Source organism: Pelophylax lessonae (genome assembly GCF_965119305.1).
Source record: "Pelophylax lessonae genome assembly, chromosome: 4".
NCBI classification, from domain to species: domain Eukaryota; kingdom Metazoa; phylum Chordata; class Amphibia; order Anura; family Ranidae; genus Pelophylax; species Pelophylax lessonae.
In genome coordinates this window covers 16,443,858-16,470,290 of record NC_138771.1, presented here as the reverse complement: position 1 = coordinate 16,470,290, position 26,433 = coordinate 16,443,858, and the positions used below count along the sequence as shown (strand labels likewise).

Below are 26,433 nucleotides of genomic sequence, written 5' to 3'. Positions count from 1 at the left end.
ACAAGATAAAAAATTGAGTTTACTCCTGCCAGATCAGTTAGTAAATGGGTAAATAGAAGAAGTTGATACATGGATGCAGAGGGAACTGACAGTGAAGGGGAGAAGAAGCAAAGTTGTATAGGTCAGGAAGCAGTCTGGGGGAGAGGAGTGGGAAGCCCAGCTACATAAAGCACACTAAACTGCACTGGGACAGGATAACAGGCAGCTATGGAAACTTTGTAATGGTAAATTCTTCACCCCATAGGAATGCAGCTGATCAGCTGTGACTGTGTCAGGAAGACAGAGCAAAGGGGGAGAGAGATGAGAAAAAAAAAATATACAGGCTGGGACAAAGAGTATAGGAAGAAATGCAGGGAGAGAAACAAAGTTACAGAGATAACAAACTCAGGAGCAGAGTTAACATTAGAGCCAGGGCTGGGAGGAGGGTTAGTGATGGACAACTGTCTCTTAGCAGATAATAGCTGGCGGCAGGGAGAGGGGGGGAGATCAGCATTCAACTGCTGGAGGAAGATTTCTGTAAATGTCGTTCATCACTAATCCCCCTCCCTGTGTGGGCCCCCTACAAGAGGACCGGTGGTCCCCCTCCTATTAGCGGCCCTGGGTATTTGGTACGACACGGATCCTCACTGGATCAGGACGTCACTCCAAACTGGATGAAAGAGCCAGGAGGAAACTGGTCAGAAAGGTGACCAAGAGGCCTACAGCAGCTCTGAAGCAGTTGCAGGAATTGTTGACAAAGAGTGGTCAATGTGTGCAATATCACAAATTATCCACAAATGTGGCTTGTATGGGAGGATTGCAAGAAAAAAGCCATCCCTCAAGAAAGGCCACATGCAGTCACCACTAAGCTTTGCCAAAATGCACCTTGAAGATTCTGAGGCCACATGGAAAAAGGTGTTCTGGTCAGATGAGACTAAAATTGAATGATTTGGCCTCAACACCAAACGAAATGTCTGGTGGAAATCCATCCAAATAACACCATTCCTACAGTAAAGCATGGAGGGGGTAATATCCTGGCATGGGGGTGGTAATATCCTGTTATGGGGGTGGTAATATCCTGTTATGGGGGGGGGTTTCTCTGCAGCAGGGACTGGAGCATTTGTCAGGATAGAAGGAAAAATGGATGGGGCAAAATACCATCAAATTCTTGAGGAAAATCTGCTGCCCTCTGCGGGCAGAAAGTTGTCAATGGGAAGAAGGTTTACCTTCCAACATGACAATGACCCAAGGCACACAGCAACAATGAGCACACAATGGTTGAAGGAGAAGGCGGTGAATGTCCTTGCTTGGCCTAGTCAGAGCCCAGACTTAAACCCTACTGAAAATCTGTGAAATGACTTGAAGACTGCAGTCCACAAACGGTCATCATCAAATTTAAGTAAACTTGAGCAATTCTTCAAGGAAGAGCGGGCAAATATTGCAAAGTCTAGATGTGCAAAGTTTGTAGAGACAAATCCTAACAGACTAAAGGCTGAAATTAAATCAAAAGGTGGCTCAACAAAATACTGACACAGGCTGATGACCCTTTTTCTGACATGTTGGTGTTATATCTTTCTCTTGGATGTTATAGGTTGCACTGAGTAAATACAGCTGGGTTAAACAAACACTGAGTCTGTCTTCATTTCAGGCTTCAAAGCAACAAAATGTGAGGGGCGATTCTTTTCTATACCCTCTGTAGTTCTCTTACTGATTAACCAATTCCAGACCGCCCGCTGCAGTTATACGTCACTACTTTGACGTTACATACTGGGGTTAGGTACCATAACCCTGGTATTTTCTTACAAGGCAGGCGGTCCTCTATCACATAAAAGTGGTCCCAGTGGAGGATTCGCCACAGGATCACTTATATGGGCGGCGGCAGAGGTGCCCCCCTCCCGCCACTTCCCGGTCACTTTCCCAGCTTACCGGAGGCATCGGTAGCGGGGAAGTGATCCGGTCCTCTCCCCTTCTAGGCAGGAAGTGGAGTGAAGGCAAGCTGGCCCCCACTCCACTCTATGGCCTTGGAGGTCCGGAGCGATGTCATGCGTCACTTCCTCCAAACTACCTTAAAGGACCCATTTTGTTTCCTGATGAAAAAAAAAATGCCTTTTTTTAACTTTTTTGGAGCGTATTGCGTCCCGCGATTTTGTTTGCGCGATGTTGCCGCGATTCGGCGGGCGTAAATCGCGGCAACATCGCTCAGCGTTTGGGGGGCTATTGCAAATCAACGGGCAACGCTAGGCGTCCCGCGATTTGCAATAAATCTCCGAATCGCGGGCGGAACCGCGGCGGTTCTGCCCGCGATCATACGCTGACATGTGAATGCAGCCTAAAGGGACAGTGTAAATATAAAAAATAAAAGATAAAATAAATAAAAAAAATAAATAAAGCGCACCGTCCCTCCGAGCTTGTGCGCAGAAGCGAACGCAGACGCAAGTCGCGCCCACATATGTAAATGATGTTCAAACCACGCATGTGAGGTATCGCCACGATCGTTAGAGCAAGAATAATAATTCTAGCCCTAGACCTCCTCTGTAACTCTAAGCTGGTAACCTGTAGAAATTTTTAAACTGTCTCCTACTGTAATTTTTAAGTACCAATGTTTGTCACCATTCCACGAGCGGGTGCAATTTTGAAGCATGACATGTTGGGCATCAATTTCACATTATAGAAAAAAAATTGGGCTAACTTTACTGTTTAGTTTTTTGAAATGCAGTGAAATTTTTTTTTTCCAAAAAAGTTGCATCTGAAAGACCGCTGAGCAAATATCGCGTGACAAAAAATATTGCAACGACCGTCATTTTATTCTCCAGAGTCTTTGCTAAAAAAAAAAAAAATATATATATATATATATATATATATATATATATATATATATATATAATGTTTGGGGGTTTTAAGTCATTTTCTAGCAAAAAATACTGATTTTAACTTGTAAACAACAAGTGTCAGAAATAGGCCTGGTCCTTAAAGTGGAACTGCACTGCTTCTGATCACCACAAACAAAAAATGCTATTTCATTTTTATCTTCATATTCATCTGTATTATTCAAAGCCGTCACCCTCATCCATCCATGTACCCATGCTTTATTTTTCTGAGAAATCATTTTGAAAAACAATCCCTAGCTTTTCTGGTTGTGGCCATCTTGAATAAGGGCAGATGATTCATGTATCATTTACTTCCTGGAATCCATCTGCCCTTAGCTCAGGCATAAACTTAGCTGGGAACCCTCCCTCCTCTCCTGAAGACTCCTGGGATGTATGACATCATTTGCCTAGGCATGGAAACCAGGAAGTAACTAAAGAAATGTAAAAAAAACAAACGTTTAAAACAAGTAAATATAATATACTTTCCTATCTATTTTTTAAGGCTAGCAGCATAAGGATTAAAAATAGTCCATGTTGATTGAGAAAGCGAAGTTCCACTTTAACTGGTTACCATTGCATGCAGTGACCACCCTCCCTTCAAGGCCACTTCATACATCTATCTCTATTTATTTTAGCTTAGTTATTTTACCCTTAACCACTTCCTGCGAATTGACATAGCTGTACGTCGGCTGCAATAAGTGGTTGTAGCGGGGTGATACCTGCAGCTAGAGGCATCATACCCAGGGGCGGACTGACCATTTGGGGATTAGGGCACTGCCCGAGGGCCCAGGGTCAGTAGGGGGCCCCATGAGAGGCTACACACTACAGAAAGAAGCCAGGAACTTCCATGCAGGCTATGCTGTGGTAGATAATTAAATGCCCACTCTATGTGGCTGAGCTGCAATTTGTAGTTGGGGCTTTGTGTGGCTTGAGTGTGGACACAGGGGGCCCCATGATCTCGGATTGCCCGGGGGCCCCATGAGTTGTCAATCCACCCCTGATCATACCGGTACCATTTTTCAGAGCCGGTGGTTGGCTTTCAGGTGATAATGGCTGATGTGGCTCGGGAGCCACTCAGCCGTTACCCCAGCGAGCTGGAGGGGACGCCTCCACCCTCCCGCCGCCTTTCGCCACTGGGAGACCCGAGCAACCAGCCGGCACGTTCGCCGGCTGGTTGGAGTCCCGATCAAAGCTGAATTTGGCTTTGATTGGGTCTTTAATGATGTAACCCAGAAGCGGCGTGATGACGTCACGTTCGGATTACTCGGCCGGTTACTCGCCAGCTAAAGGTGCCGAATTTTAAAAACTGTCAGTATAAAAAAAATGCAGATTTTGGAATTTTGAATACATTGAAGTGCAGAGGAGAGGTTTGGGATCTTTTAGACCCCCGATCCCTCCATAAAGTGTACCTGTCACTGCCTATTGCCGTCACAAGGGATGTTTACATTGCTTGTGACAGCAATAAAAGTGATCAGATTTTTTTTTTTTAACTTTGCTAAAATTAATAAATGAAATAAAATAAATAGTAAAAAAATTTTTTTAAAGCGCCCCGTCGCCGTGAGCTCGTGCACGAAAGAAAACGTATACGGAAGTCGCGCCCGCAAATGAAAGCGCTGTTCAAACCCCGCATGTGAGGTATCGCCGCGATCGCCAGAGAGAGAGCAATAATTCTAAAAAAAGAGCTACTCTGCACCTCTAAACTAGTAACTGTTAAAACGTTCTAAAGCGTTGCCTATGGAGATTTTCACGTACCTTTGTTTGTCGCCATTCCGCGGGTGTGCGCAATTTTAAACTTTAACATGTTAGGTATCTATTTACTCGGTGTAACATCATCTTTCATAATATACGAAGAAAATGGGCTAACTTTACTGTTTAGTTTTTTTTTTTTTAAATGTAGCGAAATATATTTTTTCCAAAAAAATGGTGTTTGAAAGACCGCTGCGCAAACACCGCGTGACAAAAAATATTGCAACGACCGCCATTTTATTCTCCAGAGTCTTTGCTAAAATATATATATATATATATATATATATATATATATATATATATATATATATATATATATATATAATGTTTGGGGGTTCTAAGTAATTATCTAGCTAAAAATACAGATTTTAACTTGTAAACAACAAGAGTCAGAAATGGGCCTGGTCCAGAAGTGGTTAAACATAAAAACTGCATGGATATAACAATTATTATAATATATTAAATATATTAATATATAATATATAATACATATTTTAAATATATTAAAATATAACGAAATTCTTAGCTGGATATATGCAAATGTTTGTCCTTGAAATTCTCTCAGATGCCATCCAATGATTGCACTGTATATGAGCGTTTATCTTATCATACAACACTACTGACAACCTGCTATGTCTACATGTTTTATCTGATGTCATGCAATGGCGGTATCTCTTTGAAACATTAAACATGTTCTGACACATATGAAAAATATGAACTGAAATGAATTTGCCTGATGCAGATCATCAGCACTATGAGTCTGCTGTGAAAGGTCCGCCTCTTCACCCCAAATCACCCCATTAATTAAAGCGTAACTCCACTTTTGTTTAGAAAAAAACATTCCCCTCTGGGTGATCTCTGTACATTACATTGTAACAAACTTTGTTGCAGATTCCTACCTTTTGTTATTCTGAAGAAATCATTGTCTGTTCCTCTGTGCTGAGTGGGTCAAATGGGAGTGGTTTCATAATTATCTATCAGCTGTGCAGCTGCAGAGCTCTAATGAGGAAATCTGCTGGGCCTGCATCCCTTTAGACGTGTTCCTATTGGGAGTATCTCACCAAAAATGACATTTGTGTTGCAGGGGATGCCAGAAATCTGACTTGTATCTTAGTGCAGACTTCTGGGAAAAATGGTGAGCCAATCACACAAGCAGGAAATGATGTTTCTGGGGGTGTGGTCAGTATACATTCTGTGTACAGAACAGCTCCAGGCGGCCATATTGTATTGCATTTTCAGAAAATTACAACAGCTGCAGATAGAAAAGGAAAGATAATTTTTAATAACATTCAATTACAATATGATTTGTGTCGCAATTGTATACGCTATATTGTTTTTTTCTTTATTTGCTGATTTTGTTTCCCCACGAAAGCAGAGTTACCCTTTAAGGCAGAAAGGTCTAACATTTCAAACCTTTAAAAGTAAAATTCCTGTCTTAGGCCCCTTTCACACATGGAGTCCGTCAGGCGGGCTCCGTTTTTCTAAGCGGGGGATCGATTCCCCGCTGATCAGGAGGATGACAGCTGTGTCTCCGTGCTGTGTGCGGAGACGGAGCTGTCAGGTTCCCATTCTTCTCTATGGGGGAATCGGATGGGAACAGACAGTCTGTCCGTTCTTATCTGATCCGATCTGCCAGACGGATGGAAAATAGGGTTTCCATCCGTCCGGTTTTGACGGATCGGATCAGATGTCAGCGGACATGTCTCCACTGATTCGATGCCCCATAGAGATGCATGGGGCGTCCGTTCAGATCTGAACAGACTCCGTGTGTGAAAGGGGCCTAAGAGAGAAAACTATAGTAGGCAGTTCCTGAAGAAGTCTTAACAGACTAAACATTTAGGGTGAAGTCTGCAATGATGTGTTGTATTTTTTTAAAAACATGTTAATGCTTTAACCACTTTACCACCGGAGGATTTTGCTGTCTTACTTCCAGGCCACTTTTTGCGATTCGGCACTGTGCGACTTTAACTGACAATTGCGCGGTCATGCAACGCCGTACCCAAATTAAATTGACGTCCTTTTTTTCCCCACAAATAGCGCTTTCTTTTGGTGGTATTTGATCACCTGTGCGATTTTTACTTTTTGCACTATAAACAGAAAAAGAGCGACAATTTTGAAAAAATAACAATATTTTTCACATTTTTTTATATGAAATCCCCCCCCCCCCCCCAAAAAAAAAATGTAAAAATCAAAATTTTTTATCATTGTAGGCCAATTTGTTTTCTGCTACCTATGTTTGGTAAAAAAAATCACAATAAGCGTATTTTGATTGCTTTGCGCAAAAGTTATTGCATTTACTAACTTAGGGAAAGATTTCTGTCGTTTTTGGTGTTTTTTTTTTTAACGAGTAATGGCGGCGATCTGTGATTTTATTTTGCGGGACTGCAACATTGCGGCGGACAGATCGGACCCCTGACTGACATTTTTGACACTTTTGGGGATACCAGTGACATTACCACCGTAATCAGTGCTATAAATATGCACTGTTACTGTAAAAATGACACTGGCAGGGAAGGGGTTAATTTTTATTGGAGAGGGAGGGGTTAATGTATGCCTGGTGCTTACTGACGTGTGGGGGGGAGGTGACTGAGTGACACAGGGACAGATCGCATGTTCAGATATGCTGAACCCTGCAATCTGACCCTGCCTGTCACTTAGGAGATCCGCCCGCTTTGTTTACACAAGTGGGTGGATCTCCACACTCGATTCCCCAACGATCGTGGAAGAGCGGCCTCTTCAGTGACTGAATACAGCGGGAGCGAGCCTCCGGCGGCGCGCGCGCGCCGCAGAGACAGGGGAATGTCTGGCGACGTTATCGAGCCACTTTGCCGCAGTAGAGCTCTAGTGAGCAGCGGTAAAGTGGTTAAAGTTTGTTATGTATTTTTCCTGTAGAAATACGGTTCCTGCTCTCTAAATTTCAGTGCTCTATGCACACTTGAAAAGTTAAAGTGATTGTAAAGTCTCGTTTTAAAAAAAAAATAACAAACCTGTTATACTTCCCTCCTCTGCGCAGTTGGTTTTGAACAGAGCAGCCCGGATCCTCCTCTTCTCCGGTCCCTGGTTGCTGCTCCTGGCCCCTCCCTCCTGTTGAGTGCCCCTACAGCTAGCAACTTGCTATGGGGGCACCCAAGCCATTCAGACACGGAGCTACCATTCGGCCCTGCCCCCCCTCTCTCTCTCCTGATTGGCTCACTGACTTTGATTGACAGCCGTGGGAGCCAATGATGCCTCATTAGAGCCCTGCAGCTGCCACAGCTGATAGATAATTATGAAAACACTCCCATTTGACCCACTCAGCACAGAGGAACAAACAATGATTTCTTCAGAATACCAAAGGGAAGGAATCTGCAACAAAGTTTGTTATAATCCCTGCAATGTACAGAGATCACCCAGAGGGGAATGTTTTTTTTATCAACAAAGTGAAGTTAAGCTTTATACAGGTAAAATAGAAGAATGTCTACATATGTTATGTTTAAAATATAATATGAATGTTATTGGCTTGGCAGAAGCATACCCAGGATTATTTGGCTTACATCAGCTGCAACCCAATGACGATCCTCCATGAGCAGAGCAAGGAGAAGTATTCTCCACGTGCATTGAAATGGTAAGTTATCACATACAGTATAGAAGGGAGGAGGTGTCATTTTACTAGATTAAAGTGAAACGAAACTTTCTCAAGCATTATGAACTATTTTTAACCACTTGACCTCCGGAACATTTACCCCCCCCCCCCTTCCTGACCAGGCCATTCTTTGCAACACGGCACTGCGTTACTTTAACTGACAATTGCGTGGTCGTGCGACGCTGTACCCAAATACATTTTATGTCCTTTTTTTCCCCACAAATAGAGCTTTATTTTGGTGGTATTTGATCACCTCTGCATTTTTTGCACTATAAACAATTTTGAAAAAAAAAAAAATTTTTTTTTACTTTCTGCTATAAAAAAAATAAATTTAGGCCAGTTTGTATTCTGCTACATATTTTTGCAAAAAAAAATCCCAATAAGTGTATATTGATTGGTTTGCGCAGAAGTTTCAGTGTCTACAAACGATGGGGTTATTATTTTTTTAATCAGATTTTTTTTTTTACTAGTAATGGCAGCGATCGGCGACTTAGCCCCAGTTTACATTTGTGCAATCACGGAGATCGCATGTAATTCGTTAACTTTTAATTGACACCCCCTGCGTATCGCATATGGCAGTGTGAACTGCAAGGGGTGCGGATGCGATGCGGGATCACGCTGCATATTCGCAGCATTCCCACATTGCACAAATGTGAACCGGGACTTATAGTGAGACTGCGATATTGCAACGGCCAATCTGACACCTAACTGACACTTTTGACACTTTTTGGGGAGCAGTGACACTAATACAGCGATCAGTGCTAAAATAATTCACTGTCACTATATTATTGACACTGGTTGGGAAGGGGTTAAACATCTAGGGTGATCAAAGGGTTACATGTGTGCCTAGCCAGTGTTATACTGTATGTGGTGCTTTTACTAAGGGAGGAGATGGATTTTATTTCCTGCCTTGCAGAGACACAGGAACCATGCCTTCCCTCCTGTCAGATCGGAGATCTGCCATGTTTACATAAACAGATCGCAGTTCTGTGTCTTTGCCTGATGATCAGTGGGTGCCGGTGGACATCGAGTGCCCGGTACCCGCTGATCGGTTCTCGTTGTGTGTAATCACAGCTGTAGTGAGCCCCAGGCGGCGCGCATGCGCGCCCTCTACCCGGAAGTGTCGGATCATTCACATTAGACATTAATGGCTGTGTGTTGAGTTATTTTGAGGGGACAGTAAATTTACACTGTTATACAAGCTGTACACTCACTACTTTACATTGTAACAAAGTGTCATTTCTTCAGTGTTGTCACATGAAAAGATAGAATAAAATATTTACAAAAATGTGAGGGGTGTACTCACTTTTGTGACATACTGTATACTGAATGTAGCCAGCAATAGACTCTAACCATATACATATAGTGTGTGTGTATATATATATGTGTGTGTGTGTGTACATATACCCTGAACATATACTGTGTATATACATATATATATATATATATATATATATATATATATATATATATATATATATATGTGTGTGTGTGTGTGTGTGTGTGTATACATATATCCTGAAAATATACTGTACAGTGCCTTGTGAAAGTATTCGGCCCCCTTGAACTTTGCGACCTTTTGCCACATTTCAGGCATCAAACATAAAGATATAAAACTTTAACTTTTTGTGAAGAATCAACAACAAGTGGGACACAATCATGAAGTGGAACGAAATTTATTGGCTATTTCAAACTTTTTTAACAAATAAAAAACTGAAAAATTGGGCGTGCAAAATTATTCAGCCCCCCTTAATATTTTGTAGCGCCACCTTTTGCTGCGATTACAGCTGTAAGTCGCTTGGGGTATGTCTCTATCAGTTTTGCACATCAAGAGACTGACATTTTTGCCCATTCCTCCTTGCAAAATTGCGTGCAAAATTATTCAGCCCCTTTACTTTCAGTGCAGCAAACCTTCTCCAGACGTTCAGTAAGCCCCGGTTCACACTAGGGCGACCTGTGAGGCGACCTGGTCGCCTCACAGGTCGCCGCAGGTCGCCTCCCATAGGGAAGCTACGGACCCGTTCTAATAGGAGCGACACAAGTCGCTCCGACCTAGAAAAAGGGTCCGGAGCTTCTTTGGGGCGACCAGGAGGCGACCGCCATAGACTTCAATGTTATGAAGTCTGTGGCGGCCACTCCGAGGTCGCGGCGTGCTGCTCGCACCGCGATCTCGGAGGTCGCCCCTGAAAGTAGCGTCGCGCCAGTGTGAACCGGCGCTGAGGATCTCTGAATGATCCAATGTTGACCTAAATGACTAATGATGATAAATAGAATCCACCTGTGTGTAATCAAGTCTCCGTATAAATGCACCTGCACTGTGATAGTCTCAGAGGTCCGTTTAAAGAGCAGAGAGCATCATGAAGAACAAGGAACACACCAGGCAGGTCCGAGATACTGTTGTGGAGAAGTTTAAAGCCGGATTTGGATACAAAAAGATTTCCCAAGCTTTAAACATCCCAAGGAGCACTGTGCAAGCGATAATATTGAAATGGAAGGAGTATCAGACCACTGCAAATCTACGAAGACCTGGCCGTCCCTCTAAACTTTCAGCTCATACAAGGAGAAGACTGATCAGAGATGCAGCCAAGAGGCCCATGATCACTCTGGATGAACTGCAGAGATCTACAGCTGAGGTGGGAGACTCTGTCCATAGGACAACAATCAGTCGTATACTGCACAAATCTGCCCTTTATGGAAGAGTGGCAGGAAGAAAGCCATTTCTTAAAGATATCCATAAAAAGTGTTGTTTAAAGTTTGCCACAAGCCACCTGGGAGACACCAAACATGTGGAAGAAGGGGCTCTGCTCAGATGAAACCAAAATCAAACTTTTTGGCAACAATGCAAAACGTTATGTTTGGCGTAAAAGCAACACAGCTCATCACCCTGAACACACCATCCCCACTGTCAAACATGGTGGTGGCAGCATCATGGTTTGGGCCTGCTTTTCTTCAGCAGGGACAGGGAAGATGGTTAAAATTGATGGGAAGATGGATGGAGGCAAATACAGGACCATTCTGGAAGAAAACCTGATGGAGTCTGCAAAAGACCTGAGCCTGGGACGGAGATTTGTCTTCCAACAAGACAATGATCCAAAACATAAAGCAAAATCTACAATGGAATGGTTCACAAATAAACATATCCAGGTGTTAGAATGGCCAAGTCAAAGTCCAGACCTGAATCCAATCGAGAATCTGTGGAAAGAACTTAAAACTGCTGTTCACAAACGCTCTCCATCCAACCTCACTGAGCTCGAGCTGTTTTGCAAGGAGGAATGGGCAAAAATGTCAGTCTCTTGATGTGCAAAACTGATAGAGACATACCCCAAGCGACTTACAGCTGTAATCGCAGCAAAAGGTGGCGCTACAAAATATTAAGGGGGGCTGAATAATTTTGCACGCCCAATTTTTCAGTTTTTTATTTGTTAAAAAAGTTTGAAATAGCCAATAAATTTCGTTCCACTTCATGATTGTGTCCCACTTGTTGTTGATTCTTCACAAAAAATTACAGTTTTATATCTTTATGTTTGAAGCCTGAAATGTGGCAAAAGGTCGAAGAGTTCAAGGGGGCCGAATACTTTCGCAAGGCACTGTAAACAGAGAAAGTTGAATGTTGGGGGTGAGAAGTGATACATCGGCATGCTATTGAATGTTCTCTGTATTAATAGGGGTCCTCAGCTGGAGCCTGCAAAGCAAAACCAGACACTTCTATCAAATATTCCGGGGAGAAGAAGACAACCTGTAAGCACAACTCTAAGTCACATCTCACCGGGGCAGAAGGTGAGTTCACAGCCGCCATCTTTGAACATTTAAAATAAAAGTCCGGGAAACCAAAATAATAAACATACATACTCTCCTAGATGGCTGCAGCATTGATCCGAAGCTGCATCTGTCCCCGGCCGGCTCTACGCCGAGAACTGAGCGATGAAAGACTGCTGATCATTCAGTTGTCAGGTCTGAGCACAGAGCAGTGGTTGTCAGTCATTGGCTCTCTGCTCTGCCCCTCCAGGTCTCACTGGAGCGCCAGGCTGTGGAGGGGGGGGGGGCAGCTGGCTCAGGATCTCAGCGGCACGCTGGGAGGGTGAGCCAGCTTCCGGTCAGACATCTGGGCAGATCCCGGCATTATTGTCAGGATCCTTGCAGAGCCCAGACTGGCTCTGTGACATCAGCCCACAGCGGACTTTGGTTGGCTGAATCTGGGTCACAGGAGTGCAAAACTAAGTGCACTCCCCTAACCTAACCCACAGGAGAAGTACGGCCAAAAAAGCTTTGGCCATAATTCCCCTTTTAAAGTGTATTTCTATTTTTTTTTTGTTGTTGAGGGGAAAAACCCTCAGGACAATCGATGTACATTGGAGGGATTTTAAGGCTCTTTTCACAGGTCCGCTCCGCCGGCGGACTCCGTGCTGCTCAGCGGGGGATCGATGCACTGATCAACGCTGGCAGGCAGATGACAGCTCTGTCTCCACTCTGTGTGCGGAGAGGGAGGTGTCAGAGCCCCATGCATCTCTATAGGGAATCAGATGAGAGCAGAACGGCCTGTCCCATCCGATCCCATCCGATCCGATCCCCTGGACGGATGGAAACTAGGGTTTCCATCTGTCTGGATTTCACGGACAGGATCGGATGCGGGAGGCAGCGGGTGTCAGCGAAGGTGTCTCCACTGACATCCGCTGCCCCATAGGGATGCATGGAGGATCTGATCAGATCCGCCTAAAAATCTGATAGGCGGATCTGATTGGATCGTTCCTGTGAAAGAGGCCTAACAAACATTGCAGATTTTCCATGTCCTCTGAAGACCGACTCTGAATGGGAGAGTCTGGCTCGTTATAACCACTTGCTGACCAGTCGCCGGTTCCCACGATTTGGGAGTCGGCGGGAGCAATCCTGGGGGCGCGCATGCCCACTCGTGGGGAAGCCCATCCACATTGCTGCCGGGCACCTGCGATCGCTCCCTCAGAAAAAAGAGAACGGCAGTCTGCTGTTGTAAACAAAGCAGACCATTGATCTCCCAGCAATCAATGCAGAGCTCCTGTGATCCTCCTATTTAGGAACACAGGTCAGCGCAATTGTCCGGTAAAGTAATGCAGTGCCGAATCACAAAAGATGGCCTGGTCATTAAGGGGGAAAATCTTCCAGTTCAGAAGTGGATAATCAACTGGTGCACTCATAGAGTCCTTTCACACGGGCGGTGCGCCCAGTGGACTCAGTTTTGCTCAGCGGAGATCGATCCGCCGATCCCCGCTGAGCAAGGCGGGTGACAGCTCCGTCTCCGCTTATTTTGCAGAGACGTAGCTGTCAGATCCCCCCCGCTCTCCTCTATAGGGAGATCGGATGAAAACGGACCACCTGCCCGTTCTCATCTGTTCAGATCCTCCAGACGGATGGAAAATAAGGTTTCCATCCGTCCGGATTTCACGGACAGGATCGGATCGGATAGCAGCGGGTGTCACCACCGACATCCGCTGCCCCATAGCAGGGCCATCTTTAGTATTGATTGGACCCTGGGCAAATATTTTCTTGGGCCCTACCAAATGCACTTATCAATTATTTGTGGGCAGTGCGGGCACAAGGGGCTGCTGCTTTGGGCCCCACTACAATGGCTAGGCCCGGGGCAGCTGCCCCTTTTGCCCTGTGTTAAAGACGGCCCTGCCCATAGGTCTGCATAAAGCATCCTGAACCGCCTGAAAAACTGACAGGGACCGGATCAGAAACCCCGTGTTAAAGGGGCCTTAAACCTGGAAGCTGATTGGCTGCAATGCGGAGCTTCACCAGATTTTTTTGCAGTCTCCAGTTTTAGTAAATCAGCCCCTGTGTGTAACTTTTAGACTCTGGAAGGAGTGCAGGTCACCGTCAGCCTAAGGACCCTTTGGGACATTGTGTGCAGTACAGCCAGAAATTGAGGATTGCTTAAGTTATCCAGTTCTACAATTTTCAGGGTATCCCATGCTCCCTTTCCCTAAAAGCCCCTGGACTGTTCTTTGGAGCCAGTGGAAGAATGCAGAAAATGCTGTGTGCCTGGCTGTGTGTTCTGAGGAGGGAAATAGGACCAAAATTTCCAGTTTAGGGGGTGCGCTACATGTGAACATTTTGGGAGGTTGTGGAATGAAGGTAAGTATGCACTGGGGGAGGGGGAGGTACTTTAGGTTGTGGGGTCAGGAGATTTATGCACTTCTGAATGGATTTAGGCTACGTTTCCACTATTGCGGCTACAAAGTTGAACGACTTCAAGCGCGATTTTGTAGTGCGACTTGTTTGCGGCTACTTCTGGGGACTTCAGTGCGACTTCCTTCTATGAGGGACAAGGCGCACTGAAGTCGCCAAAAAAGTAGTGCAAAAACCTTTTTTCAAGTCGCTGCAACTCAAGTCGCAGCAGTTAGAACAGTCCTAATTGTAAATAATGGGTTTTAACTTGTAATTCGACTTGCCATGTGTCAAGTCGCAATAGTGGAAACAGAGCCTTAAAAAAGGAGTGGGATGGCCGTACCGCAACCATTCTGCTGCTTTTTTACACAAATAAATCTTCTGCCACATTTATAAACCACTGAGTTGCAGTGGTGTATTTAGGTTTTGTGCTGCCCTAGGCCTGACTAAACTTGGGCACCCCTAATTTAAATATGACCCACCCCTTCCTGTAAAGGTCACACCCTATCTTGTTTATGACCCGCCCTGTCATCTGTAAACCACGGACCACAACCACAGTAAATCAGTGCCCATCAGTGCAGCCTCACCAGTTCCCAGAAGTTCAGCTTCATCAATACCCATCAGTGCAGCCTTATCAGTTCCCAGAAGTTCAGCTTCATCAGTACCCATCAATGCAGCCTTATCAGTGCTCATCAGTGCAGCCTCATTACTGACCATCAGTGCAACCTCATCAGTGGCCATCAGTACAGCCCCATCAGTGGCCACCGGTGCAGCCTCTCAGTGCCCATTAGTGCAGCCTATCAGTGCATCATATCAGTGCCTATCAGTGCAGCCCTATCAGTGTAGCTCATCAGTCCTGCCTCATCAGTGGCCATCAGTGCAGTCTATTAGTGCCCATCAGTGCAACATATCAGGGCAGCATATCAGTGCAGTCCGATCAGCTTTTTTTCTGCCCCCCTGCAAAGTGCTGCCCTAGGCCTGGGCCTTGTTGGCCTAGGCCAAGATACAGCACTGCTGAGTTGTGTTTTGCAAATGTGTTGATTGCTTTGGGACTCTAAAAAGGGGCTTCTACAGCAGTCCGCTGATCATACCATGTACACACCCAGTTGATCCATTAGGCTCGGTTCACACTGCTGCGACTTGGGATCCGACGTGTGAGACCCCAAGTCGCATGACATGTGAAATCCCATGTTAGTCAATGAGAGCTGTCTTAATTAGCACTACTGAAGTCGCTCCAACTTTTGAAAAGGTTTCTGTACTACTTTAAGGCGACTTCTATCCGACTTGTGCCCATAGACTTTAGAGTCAGATCCTCATCTATATTGATGTGATTTGGATTCGACATTACAGGAAGATTACTCAGGCATTCCCTGCAGTGTGGCCCCTCCCTTGCTTCAAAGTTGCATCAAAGTAGTACTCAAGTCGCCAGAAAGTCACCTGGCAAAGTCGCATGGTAATTAGCGCGACATTCAGGTCACAGAAGTGTGAACCGAGCCTTAAACTTTTTTAAAAGTTTTTGGATTGTGGACGGATACCCCTGCAATAGCAAAGGGGCATAGAAACTGCATGATGAAAGTACTAATGAATTGGCCTCCATTATGCACCTTTTTTTTTTTTTTTTTTCAAACATATTGAGGACATTTATTAATTCTTGCACACAGAAATCCCATGCTAGACAGAAGCAGTGAGACAGATTATATCTATAGGATTGTAGCTTAATTTATTCACAAATAACCACTGTAATCTGTCTATGTATAATATCCTATTATCATCAGCGCCATCTAGTGGCTATTATGCAGAATGTTTCTGAGATACTTCAATCTGGGAAATACTGCATTATGGTCCTTAGATGGAGCTGACGATATTATTAAACACATTGCTGGGATTGTTAATGACAACTGTGCATGCATTTAATATACTAATAATTATTACTATACAAAAAAAAAAAAAAAAAGGTCAAGTAGAGTGTAAAGATTTTCAATTGTACCAAATAGATAGAAATGTTGTCCCTCTTTGTATTGCATAACAATCATGGCTTTAGGTAATACCTTATGTTTTTTTTTTTGTTTTTGTTTTTTTTTTTTTTTACTGAATTAATTATTTAGGCCTATGCATTGCAGGAAATTTTCATAATTCTCAATAACTTTTTTATTTTTTTTTTATAATTTTTTACTACCTCAAGCTGATTTTAAACATACAATAGTTTTGGATCAATTGTTTGTTTCAGTTGAGCTTCTTCATATTCAGATCAATATATATGTATATATATATATATATATATATATATACACACACACAGATATACATACAGTATCTCACAAAAGTAAGTACACCCTCACATTTTTGTAAATATTTTATTCTATCTTTCCATGTGACAACACTGAAGAAATGACACTTTGTTACAATGTAAAGTAGTGAGTGTACAGCTTGTATTGCTGGTGGTCATCCATTGGCCGGCACCAGTTGATCGCTAATCAGATCACTTCCGGGCGGCAGTGCACGCGCCCCCTCCCCCCCCCCACCTGTAAATGCAGAATTACATACACACATATATATATATGTATACAGTATCGCACAAAAGTGAGTACACCCCTCACATTTTTGTAAATATTTTATTCTATCTTTTCATGTGACAACACTGAAGAAATGAAACTTTGCTACAATGTAAAGTAGTGAGTGTACAGCTTGTATAACAGTGTAAATTTGCTGTCCCCTCAAAATAACTCAGCACACAGCCATTAATGTCTAAACCGCTGGCAACAAAAGTGAGTACACCCCTAAGTGACAATGTCCATATTGGGCCCAAAGTGTGAATATTTTGTGTGGCCACCATTATTTTCCAGCACTGCCTTAACCCTCTTTGGCATGGAGTCCACCAGAGCTTCACAGGTTGCCACTGGAGTCCTCTTCCCCTCCTCCATGATGACATCACAGAGCTGGTGGATGTTAGAGACCTTGCGCTCTTCCACCTTCCGTTTGAGGATGCCCCACAGATGCTCAATAGGGTTTAGGTCTGAAGACATGCTTGGCCAGTCCATCACCTTTACCCTCAGCTTCTTTAGCAAGGCAGTGGTCGTCTTGGAGGTGTGTTTGGGGTCGTTATCATGTTGGAATTCCCAGTCTCTGAAGGGAGGGGATCATGCTCTGCTTCAGTATGTCACAGTACATGTTGGCATTCATGGTTCCCTCAATGAACTGTAGATCCCCAGTGCCGGCAGCACTCATGCAGCCCCAGACCATGACACTCCCACCACCATGCTTAACTGTAGGCAAGACACACTTGTCTTTGTACTCCTCACCTGGTTGAAGGTCCAAAGTGGTTTAAGCTGCCCATACACTAGGAGATCTTAGAATGACCTTTTGATCTTCTTAACCATTTGACCTCCGGAAGATTTACCCCCCCCCCCTTCATGACCAGGCCATCTTTTGCGATCCAGCACTGCGTTACTTTAACTGACAATTGCGCGGTCATGCAACGCTGTACACAAATAAAATTGATGTTATTGCTTTTCTGACAAATAGAGCTTTCTTTTGGTGGTATTTGATCACCTCTGCAGTTTTTTATTTTTTGTGCTATAACCAAAAAAAAAAAACAGCCAATTTAAAAAATAAAAAAAATATGTAAGAAATCAAATTTCTAAATCATTTTAGGCCAATTTGTATTGTGCTATATATTTTTGGTAAAAAAAATCCCAGTAATCCAAGTAATGGCAGCGATCAGTGACTTATAGTGGGATTGCGGTATTGCTGCAGACATTCTGACACTAAAGCCCCGTACACACGTACCGAATGTTGGCCGAACGATCGGCCGTCTTTTGTCCGGTGCTGTCCTGTCGGTTGAAAAGTGCTAAAGACTGCACACGAATTTTGTCGGCCAACAACAGCCGACTGCAGAAGTGATGTCATGTGATAGTTAACTTTCCGTGTCTTTTTTCTTTTCTGAGCATGCCCAGTCTTGCAAATCTGCTGTTAGTCGGCCGAATTCTGTACTGACTGGCGAACAATCGGCCGTTCTGGTGACGGCCAACAAACATTTTATAGCCTGCACACTCGATTCTGTTCGGCCGAAAAGTCGGAGTCGGTTGTCGGAAGCATCATACTAACATAGTTCGGCGGCCGAATATTTACGGCCGACAATCCCTACGTGTGTACGGGGCTTAACTTTGAAATTTGGGGGAACCAGTGACACTAAAAATATGCACTGTCACTGTACTAATGACACTGGCTGAGATATACTGCGGCAGGCTGGCTTGACTGCGTGAACCGCCGTACCTGGGGCGAGCGCGTGCTTGCCCCCACTAGGCAGCTGGGATGCTGTTCCACGGGGCTGGCAGCCGCGATTGCCGCCGGGCACCCGCGATCGCTCCCTGCTGAGAGCGAAGGACAGGCAGCTGTTGTAAACACAGCTGACCATTGTTCTCTCTGGAATGAACGCAGAGCGCCTGTGATTCTCTTATTTAGGAACACAGGTCTCTGTGTTGATTTCACAAGTTCATCCCCCTCACAGTTAGAAAATACCCCCTAGGCTCACATTTAACCCTTTGATCGCCCTTAGGTTAACCTCTTCCCTTCCAGTGTCATTATTACAGTAACAGTGCATATTTTTTAGCACTGATTACTGTAGTAATGTCACTGGTCCCTCCAAAAAGTGTAAAAAATGTCAGTTAGGGGTCCGATCTGTCTGCCGCAATGTCGCAGTCCCACTAAAAATTGCAGATCGCCTCCATTACTGGTAAAAAATAAATAAATAAAAATGGCACAAATCTTTCCCCTAGTTTGTAGACGCGATAACTTTTGCGCAAACCACTAAAAATACACTTATTAGGATTTTTTTTACCATAAATATGCAGCAGAATACAAATTGCCCTAAAATGATGAAAAAAAATAGATTTTTAAATTTTTGTTATTGGGAATATTATGTAATAGAATGTGAAAAATATTGCTTTTTTTTTTTTTTTTTTTTTAGAACTGTCGCTCTTTTTTTGTTTATAGCGCAAAAAATAAAAATCGCACAGGTGATCAAAATACCACCAAAAGAAAGCTCTAATTGTGGGGGAAAAAAAAGGACATCAATTTTATTTCGGTACAGCGTCGCACGTCCGCGCAATTTTCTGCTAAAGTAACGCAGTGGCGAATCGCAAAAGATGGCCTCATTATTAAGGGGGAAAATCTTCTGGTCCAGAAGTGGTTAATAATAAATCAATCTGTGATCAAATATAAGTGTGACACAATAAATACGTGATCAAAAAATGCCAAAGTGTGAAATGATCATGAGCAGAATACAAATTGCCCTAAAATGATGAAAAAATCAGATTTTTAAATTTTTGTTATTGGGAATATTATATAATAGAAAGTGAAAAATATTGTTTTTTTTTTTTTAGAATTGTCGCTCTTTTTTTGTTTATAGCGCAATGAATAAAAATTGCACAGGTGATCAAATACCACCAAAAAAAGCTCTATTTGTGGGGAAAAAAGGACATCCGTTTTTTTTTTATGTACAGCGTTGCACGACAGCGCAATTGTCCGTTAAAATAATGCAGTGCCGAATCGCAAAAAATGGCCTGATTATTAAAGCGGTAGTATCCCGCTTTTTTCCACTTTTAACTACAGGTAAGCCTATAATAAGGATTACCTGTAGGTACAATTAATATCCCTTAAACCGGCACGGTTTAGGAGATATTTGCACTGCATGCAGCCGCTCAAGCGAGCGGCGCATGCGCTCTGAAGGTCCGGCGGACCTTCAGCTTCCCTTACTGGGTAGCTTGCCGGAAAATGACTCCCGCACGCTGTGATTGGCCGGAGCCCCTGAACCCGGAAGAGACCCTGAGGGATCATGTCAGCTCCCAGAGCGGTGTCCGGGGGTCGGTGTCGGGGCTTCGTTCTAAGGTAAGTATCCCATATGGAAAAAAGATATATTTCCAATATATTTAGGGAACAATTTTTAGAAATACAGTATATTGAATATGGCCAAAATGTTAGCATTTCAAATATATTTCCAATATATTTAGGAAAAAAAATTAGAAATATATTGAATATGGCCAAAATTGTAGCATTTCAAATATATTTCCAGTATATTTGGGGGGGAAAATGAATTTTTTAAAAAATATATTTTAAATATATTTTTCTTCCATTTGGGTATTTCATAATAAGCTAGTATGCGATGCATACTAGCTCATTATGCCTTTGTCTTGCAGGGTTTTTTTTTTTTTTTTTTTTTTTTAGGTTTACAACCGCTTTAAGGGGGAAAATCTTCTGGTCCAGAAGTGGTTAATAATAAATCAATCTGTGATCAAATATAAGTGTGACACAATAAATACGTGATCAAAAATGCCACAATGTGAAATGATCATGAATAATTAAATAAATAAAATTGTATAAATATATTCTTGTGAACACACAAAATCCAATTTGTGCAAGTAAGCAAATGAGCTATGCAACCACTTAGCCCCCGTTCACACTAGGGTGACCTGTGAGGCGACCTGGTCGCCTCACAGGTCGCCGCAGGTCGCCTCCCATAGGGAAGCTGCGGACCCGTTCTAATAGGAGCGACACAAGTCGCTCCGACCTAGAAAAAGGGTTCGGAGCTTCTTTGGGGCGACCAGGAGGCGACCGCCATAGACTTCAATGTTATGAAGTCTGTGGCGGCCGCTCCGAGGTCACGGCGCGCTGCTCTCACTGCGACCTCGGAGGTCGCCCCTGAAAGTAGCGTCGCGCCAGTGTGAACCGGCGCTCAAAGTGCCAATAAAAATAAATAATAATAAATAAATGAATCACAAATAAATAAATAATTATATATAAATATAATCATCAGAAGTGGTTAGAGTAATTATTAACCCTTTCTTAAGGATTTTCCTAATGTGGGGGGCTGTACACGGTTCAGAACGCCGTTAGGCTGCCCTGTTTTTACCGCCATCACTTATCCCGGGCACATCGCTGCTTCCACGTCTTTAGAGCTAGAAACCTCCATTACCTGCTTAAAAATACATATCCTGTGCCGGAACGCACACCTCGTTTCTTATCGGAAGGAAAGTGCTGCTTTACCAGCTGTTCTCAGGCATGGCACGCTGGCAGGAGCAGTCTTATTATTAACTAGTTGGGGTTCCAGCTGGGAAATTGCCACCTATAATTTGCCACCTTCTATCCTTCAAACAAGGTACACCTCAGTTGGCTCAATAAAAGCTGAGTCCTGCTTATGAAATGGCGTGATTGAGTAAGCCGAAGCCGCAGTCGCCAGCTGCACTGCGCAGAGTTCCCGTTACTAATCACTTTGACCAATGCGTTTCTGGTTTGTCTGTAAAGGATTTAATGTCAGTGGTTTGCAGCGTGTTTTTATATCTATTCCTACCTGAGGCTGTCCATTTTGCTTACAATGTCCTATATCAGTGGTCTCTAAACTGCGGCCCAGGGGCATAATGTGGTCCTTGGGGCAATATTTAATCTTCTCACACCAGCAATGAGGCATAATTCCCTCCAATGACACCAACGAAGGGGCAGAATTCCACTAATGATGGGGCATGAGTCTTCCCACCCAATTACACCAACAATGGGGCAAAATTCCCTACACTGACACCAACGAAGGGGCCCATTTCCACTAATGATGGGGCATGAGTCTTCCCACAAAATTACACCAACAATGGGGCATAATTCCCTCCACTGACACCAACAAAGGGGCCCAGTTCCACTAATGATGGGGCATGAGTCTTCCCACCCAATTACACCAACAATGGGGCATAATTCCCTCCACTGACACCAACAAAGGGGCAGAATTCCACCAATGATGGGGCATAAGTCCTCCCACCCAATTACACCAACAATGAGGCATAATTCCCTCCACTGACACCAACAAATGGGCATAATTCCACTAATGATGGGGCATGAGTCTTCCCACCCAATTACACCAACAATGAGGCATAACTCCCTCCACTGACACCAACAAAGGGGCCCAGTTCCACTATTGAGGGGGCATGAGTCTTCCCACCCAATTACACCAACAATGGGGCATAATTCCCTCCACTGACACCAACGAAGGGGCAGAATTCCACTAATGATGGGGCATGAGTCTTCCCACCCAATTACACCAACAATGGGGCATAATTCCCTCCACTGACACCAACGAAGGGGCCCATTTCCACTAATGATGGGGCATGAGTCTTCCCACCCAATTACACCAACAATGGGGCAAAATTCCCTCCACTGACACCAACGAAGGGGCCCTGTTCCACTAATGATGGGGCATGAGTCTTCCCACCCAATTACACCAACAATGGGGCATAATTCCCTCCACTGACACCAACAAAGGGGCCCATTTCCACTAATGATGGGGCATGAGTCTTCCCACCCAATTACACCAACAATGGGGCATAATTCCCTCCACTGACACCAACGAAGGGGCCCATTTCCACTAATGATGGGGCATGAGTCTTCCCACCCAATTACACCAACAATGGGGCAAAATTCCCTCCACTGACACCAACGAAGGGGCCCCGTTCCACTAATGATGGGGCATGAGTCTTCCCACCCAATTACACCAACAATGGGGCATAATTCCCTCTACTGACACCAACGAAGGGGCAGAATTCCACTAATGATGGGGCATGGGTCTTCCCACCCAAATACACCAACAATGGGGCATAATTCCCTCCACTGACACCAACGAAGGGGCACAGTTCCACTAATGATGGGGCATGAGTCTTCCCACCCAATTACACCAACAATGGGGCATAATTCCCTCCACTGACACCAACAAAGGGGCCCAGTTCCACTAATGATGGGGCATGAGTCCTCCCACCCAATTACACCAACAATGGGGCATAATTCCCTCCACTGACACCAACAAAGGGGCCCAGTTCCACTAATGATGGGGCATGAGTCTTCCCACCCAATTACACCAACAATGGGGCATAATTCCCTCTACTGACACCAACGAAGGGGCAGAATTCCACTAATGATGGGGCATGGGTCTTCCCACCCAAATACACCAACAATGGGGCATAATTCCCTCCACTGACACCAACGAAGGGGCACAGTTCCACTAATGATGGGGCATGAGTCTTCCCACCCAATTACACCAACAATGGGGCATAATTCCCTCCACTGACACCAACAAAGGGGCACAGTTCCACTAATGATGGGGTATGAGTCTTCCCACCCAATTACACCAATCATGGGGCATAATTCCCTCTACTGACACCAACGAAGGGGCAGAATTCCACTAATGATGGGGCATGAGTCTTCCCACCCAAATACACCAACAATGGGGCACAATTTCTCTCACTGACACCAAAGATGGGGCATTTGTTTACTCCTTCTAATGTCGGGACATTTTCTACTTTAAATGGCCGCAGTCCAGTCCCTGCTTAACCACTTGCCTACCGGGCACTTAAACCTCCTTCCTGCCCAGGCCAATTCTCAGCTTTCAGCGCTGTCGCACTTTGAATGACAATTGTGCGGTCATGCAACACTGTACCCAGATTAAATTTTTATCATTTTTTTTCAAACAAGTAGAGCTTTCTTTTGGTGATACTTAATCACTACTGGGGTTTTTATTTTTTGCTGAACAAACAAAAAAAGACCAAAAATTTTGAAAAAAAACAAAACTGTTTTTATAGTTTGTTATAAAATTTTGCAAACAGGTCATTTTTCTCCTTCATTGATGTGCGCTGATGAGGCGGCACTGATGGGCACTGATAGGCTGCACTGATGGGCACTGATAGGCTGCACTGTTGGCCACTGATAGACGGCACTGGTGGGCACTGATAAGGCGGCACTGATGGGCACTGATAAGGCAGCACTGATAGGTGGCACCAATGGGAACTGATGGGCGGCACTGAAGGGCACTTTTAGGTGGCGCTGAATGGCACTAATAGGCAGCACTCATGGGCACTGACGGGCACTAATAGGTGGCACTGATGGACAATGATAGGCACTGGTAGGTGACACTTATGATTGGGTACTGATTAGCACTGATAGGTGGCACTGTTGAGCACTGATAGGTGGCACTGGTGGACACTGGTGGGCACTGGTAGGTGGCACTAGTGGGCACTGGCAGATGGCACTGGTGTGCACTGGTAGGTGGCGCTGGTGGGCACTTGTGGGCACTGGTAGGTGGCCCTGGTGGGCAGAATTTTCCATCTCCTCTTCGGGACCTATGTCCCACTGACAGCAGCCAGCGATCGTTTACTTCACATGATCAGCTGGTCATTGGCTGACAGCTGACAGTATGCGATTCATTCAGTCTGAAGAGTGTTCCAAGCTGGCCCAATAGGGAGGCATGTTGGACAGTTGGAGGAAACCTGACGAATGGGTGCATAGGCTTTTGATACAGTCCTGATGATTGGCAGAGGGCAGGTCACCTCGGTGCATTCTGGGATACTGTTTAAAAGCCAGGAGCACATATGCTGCGGGGTCTTTGGCTAGAGAGCGGAGTCCCGGAGGGAGGGGGCGGCTGCCTCCTCCTCTGTAGAGGGGCCATGCAGTCACAGGAAGTTGTCCCGAGGGCCAGAGGAGTGGTGGAGAGGAGCTGAACCCAAGGGTCCAGGAGAGCTGACTAGGTGGGGAGACACTGGAGACCCTAGGACTACAGTATCGTGAGTACAGGGACTCATGTCTAGGGGCCTGACCTGAGGGGGGGCCACCCCTGTTAGTAGGACAGTCAGTGGACGGGTGTCAGCTGAAGAGGAGAAAGAGGATACTAGTGAGAGTGTCCAGAAGATAACCATTTGTTCACTAAGTCATCTTAAAGATAAGAGGCTCAATTTAAATTCATCCAAAGTGGCAGGATAAAGCAACAGCCTGGCTGTTCCAAATCTATAGTAAAGCAGAGAAGATAGAAGTCCTCAATCACTGTGACTAGTTAAAGCGGTAGTAAACTCAAAGAAAAAAAAAAAAAACCCTGCAAGACAAAGGCATAATGAGCTAGTATGCATCCCATACTAGCTCATTATGAAACACTTACCTTAGAACGAAGCCTCGACACGGACCCCGGACACCGCTGTGGGAGCTGACATGATCCCTCGGCGTCTCTTCCAGGTTCGGCGGCTCCGGCGCTGTGATTGGCCGGAGCTGCGATGATGTCACTCCATGCGCGCGGGAGTCATTTTCCGGCAATTTCCGGCAAGGAACTCTGAAGGTCCTGCGGCTGCATGCAAAGCAAATATCTCCTAAACCGTGTAGGTTTAGGAGATATTAATTGTACCTACAGGTAAGCCTTATTATAGTCTTACCTGTAGTTAAAAGTCAAAAAAAGCGGTATACTCCTGCTTTAAAGTTGGAGTATCCCACTATTTCCTTCTCCTATCCCCATTTTACAATAAAACTACAAAAAAAAAACATATACTCCTGGATTGATTATTGAAGTGTGAGCCAAGGAAAATTAGGACTGGTCTTTACTTATTGTGGGGTGCTGGTAACCAGGGGGGAACCTACAGAGTGAATATCCAGCAGTTCCTGCGGGGGCAGTGCTACATCCGTATTTTTGAATGTCAAAGCAGTACATTATTTTGCATGGAAATCTGTTGTTTTATATTGTAGGCCTGTAATTCTTCGGAATAAAACAGTAAAGTGAATAAAAATTATTAATAAATTAAATTAATAAATGGATTAATAAATGAATAAATTATTAATAAAAAATGATTAATAAAAATATAAGGAATAAAACAGTAAAGTGAATAAAAATTATTAATAAATTAAATTAATAAATGGATTAATAAATGAATAAATTATTAATAAAAAATGATGAATAAAAATAAAAGGAATAAAACAGTAAAGTGAATAAAAATTATTAATAAATTAAATTAATAAATGGATTAATAAATGAATAAATTATTAATAAAAAATGATGAATAAAAATAAAAGGAATAAAACAGTAAAAGTACAGGCAGGGCACTGGACAAAGCATTAGGGACAAAACGGAGGTGAAATGGTTTGATACAGTAATGTAATCCTAACAGATTACAATGTATCATGTCATGTTTTGTGTACTTTTTTAATTTACCACCCGGTTCCACCCCTCTACGTCGCGGAGCTCGCAGGGAAGGGAACCCGGAAGACTGATGCCGATATCGTCCGGAGGACACAGCG

General features: G+C 44.1%; 1 protein-coding gene across 1 annotated transcript in view; it reads left to right on the top strand.

Annotated features, from left to right (window-relative positions):
• Positions 1-26,433, top strand: part of IQCH (IQ motif containing H) — a gene marked incomplete at its 5' end in the record, with an annotated part of 256,557 nt that overhangs the window by 14,489 nt on the left and 215,635 nt on the right. Inside the window, 2 exon segments of the mRNA XM_082253044.1 lie at positions 8,099-8,196; positions 11,880-11,991. Coding sequence (XP_082109170.1) covers positions 8,099-8,196; positions 11,880-11,991 — 210 coding nt within the window.